This window comes from Elephantulus edwardii, unplaced genomic scaffold, assembly GCF_000299155.1.
Source record: "Elephantulus edwardii isolate Elephantulus edwardi_28Jun2011 unplaced genomic scaffold, EleEdw1.0 scaffold00036, whole genome shotgun sequence".
NCBI classification, from domain to species: domain Eukaryota; kingdom Metazoa; phylum Chordata; class Mammalia; order Macroscelidea; family Macroscelididae; genus Elephantulus; species Elephantulus edwardii.
Window position 1 is genome coordinate 13,620,779 of NW_006399786.1, and position 3,436 is coordinate 13,624,214.

At 40.7% G+C, this 3,436-nt stretch overlaps 1 protein-coding gene across 1 annotated transcript in view; it reads right to left on the reverse strand.

Moving 5' to 3' along the window:
- LOC102849441 (solute carrier family 23 member 2-like) overlaps nucleotides 1-3,436 on the reverse strand; it is a 23,227-nt gene that overhangs the window by 15,448 nt on the left and 4,343 nt on the right. The window contains exon 2 of the mRNA XM_006884623.1: nucleotides 7-889. Coding sequence (XP_006884685.1) covers nucleotides 7-889 — 883 coding nt within the window. The remainder of the gene's footprint in view (nucleotides 1-6; nucleotides 890-3,436) is intronic.

The following is a 3,436-nucleotide window of genomic DNA, read 5'->3' on the forward strand; positions in this document are numbered from 1 at the left end:
TTGTACGCGGTCCATCCTTTCTTGGATTTGTATATTGGGAGAGGGAACTTAACATTTCTGGCATACTGAGAAAACAGTAATACTAGGAAAATTGTCAGCATGGCGATACCCCAATGTTTCCCTGCTCGCTCTCCTGCTGCCTGGAAACCCGAGAGGCCGATGAGGGCTACGGTAGGTGTGATGGTCAGTGGCCCGATGTACTTCAGCAGAGCCTCGGGAAGGCCCAGGAAGCCGATGACCACCTCAATCAGCGAGGACATGATGATGGCCCCCTGGATCTCTCGGATCCGTGGGTACCAGATGTGCTCTGTGTGCAACAGCTCTGCGGTCCCGTTGGCAATGGACATATCTGTGGTGTTACATTTCCATTTATCTAAAGACAGGATGGCTCGAGCAGGGGCCAAAAATGCAAAAGCACTGGCCTGAAACAGGGGTAACCTGCATCCAAATGTGGTCTGTAATAGGGTGGTGATTCCCACGCAGAAGAAGATGGTCCCGATGAGCTGGCTGGTGGCCCACTGGTCGTACCCAACGCACATGGCATCGGCCAGCAGGAAAGGCACCGCGATTGTGCCACTGAAGCAGGTCAGGTAGTGCTGTAGGCCCAGGAATATACACAAGTACCAGGGAGGAACATCTTCGATGGTGTAAATCATGTCCGACCTCTGGGGGTCTAAGCTTCCGGTGCTATCCAGGGTCTCTGCAAGAGAGCTCTTCTCCGCGATGCCGTTTTCTGTGGTGTAGACTGCCATGAGCTCAGTGTCTTCATTGTCTTGCTCAAAGCTGGACGTGGCACCTCCATTTATCACCACCGGAAGAGTAAAGAAGGTGGGATGCTTTGCTCCGGGAGCGGAGGCAGGAGCGGAGTCCAGCGAGCCACAGCCAAGTGCTAAGAGATGGGACTTGGGAGGCTCAACCTGGCCTGAGAATCGTGGGGTGCTTGCTGCCCTGGAAGAGCCAACACTGACTCCTCGGTGCCTCGCTCAGACAGGCCTTCGCTTCCAGCCAGCCCGTTCAGCGGCCACGCAGACCACTTAGCGTTTCTTCATGATGGGTATCGGGAAGAACACCACGTCCAAGTCAGTGGAGAATGGAAGTTCAACGGAAGGCAAATACGAGGATGAAGCGAAGCATCCTACAATTAGTTTTCTTAATTAGTTACCAGTAAGTTTGTATTACTAACCTTTCTCTTAGCATCAGATATTCAGTCCTTTGTCAAAATTTAGTCATGAATAAATAATACCCAAGATTTTCTGCCAAACATTGCATGGAATAAGAGTTAAAAATGACATGGTTGCTACTGTCAGATAATTCAATGTCTACTAAAGAATACCAGTCATGAGAATCTGGAGATAGTTGACGTAGTGAAATAGTAAAGAAGAACCCAGAGAACAGAAAATAATGCATTGTAGGATTGACACTAGAAATAGTCAAATAAAAAGAAAAGGAGGAAAGCCATATTAAAGATCATATTTTCAAAGTATGAGACAGAAAGGATGAAAATTTTTACTGAGCTGTTTAAATTATCAGATGCTTATTTAATACATTTCTGCATAGATAGTGTTGTTTTTTTTGTGTACCATAGAGTCAGAACCAATCCATACCTGACCCTCTGGAGTGTTTTCAGAGGCAATTAATTGCACAGGACAAGATTGCCCATCCTTCTCCCACAAAGCAGCTGGTGTCTTCGAACTGCATGCCTTTGGGATTGAAGTAAAGCTTCTTGCCACTAGGCCACCAGAACTCCCAGTCAGCACAGCCAGCAGACATACATATTTTAATACTAAGGTTTCCATCTGTTAAAAACAAACAAACAAACAAAACAAAAAACATAAAAAACAACCCTCAAACTAGATCTAAAAATTACATTAAATCTAATTTGGCTCATTGAACATACAAGTAACAATGTTATTGTTGTTAGGTGCCATCGAGTTGAGTACTATTCTTATTGCCCCTATGAGCATATCTCTGACACATTCCAGTCCACTGCTGTAATCATAGTGACATCTCATTGAGGGTCTTCCTCTCTTTTGTAGACCCACCACCTTTCCACGTATGATGTTCCTCTCTAGAAGAGATAGCCTCTCCTAGCAACATGCCCCTTTACCTATTTCCTAAGCACCTTGCCTGAACATAGGGGACTCATGGCCTACTGGGTAAGGAGTAGTGCTGCCAACCCAAAGACACATGGTTGAAATCCACCAGCTACTCCACAGAATTCCCTCTTGTTGAATATAATTTCCTCTGAAAACTCTGTAGAAGGTGAGCTATAATTTGTTACTGACTGGACAGTAACAACAATAACAATATACCCAACCCTGGTATGAAGAAAATGAATTATAGAACCAAACTATATTTAAAAAATTACTATTTAAAATTTCTGGGTAGCATATTTAGTGTTAACATTGTCTTACTGAAGCTTGCAACCTGAGTAAATTAGGAAATATTAGATATAAAATTCACTTATTAGATAAGAGAAAATAAAACTCTGTAATATAGATAAGTATAATCAGATGTTTATTATTAATTTAATTTTGCATTTTTAAAATTAATTGTTTTTAAAACTATGCATCATAAACTCTGTCAACGCAGTTGTTAAATCCTTTGGAGTGAATTTCAATTCATAGTGATCCTCTATGTTCAACAGAATGAAATCCTTCTCAATCCTTCATCATCTTCATACACTTAGCTGTTTGTCGCCCATTGCTGAAGCCACTGTTTCAATCCGCTTCATTGAGGATCTTTGCCACTGCTCTTCTAGTTTGCTAGTCATTATATCTCATCAATGGATTCCTGATGAGACATCCAAAGCATGTGTGACATTCTCCTTACCCTTATTTCTATGATGCATTCTAAATACACCTTTTTGCAAAACACATTTTTTTTGTTCTGACAGTCAATTATAAATTAAATACTCTGTGTTAGCAACATGATTCAGTGTCATCCATGTTCATCAGTCAACTTTTGTACACACATGAGGTGTTGAGAATATTGTGACATGGGTGCACTTACTTTTCATGAGTAGTTATACTTTTTTAAATACTTAAAGGAGGTCTTTTTACAAATTTGCAAATTGTAATATGTTTTTTGATTTCTTGGCTGCTGCCTCCCTGGACATTAACTGTGGATCCAAGTAAAGTGAATTTCTTGGCAAGTTCAATCTTTTCTCTGTTTTCATTATAGTGGGTTTTGGTCCAATTTTGGGTGTTTGTTTTTTTTAATTTTAATTTTGCATTTTTACAAAATTTGAATACATTGTTTTCAAGAACAAATGTTTTCAATTTACCTCCAGTTTTGAGGATTTTTATTGTCTTTATGTTGAGATATACTCCATAGTGAAGGTTATTGTCTTTGATCTTCATTACTTAAAGCTCTTTTTTTCAAGCAAAGTTATTCCATTTGCATATCACAAGTTGTAAATGAGTTGTCCACTAGG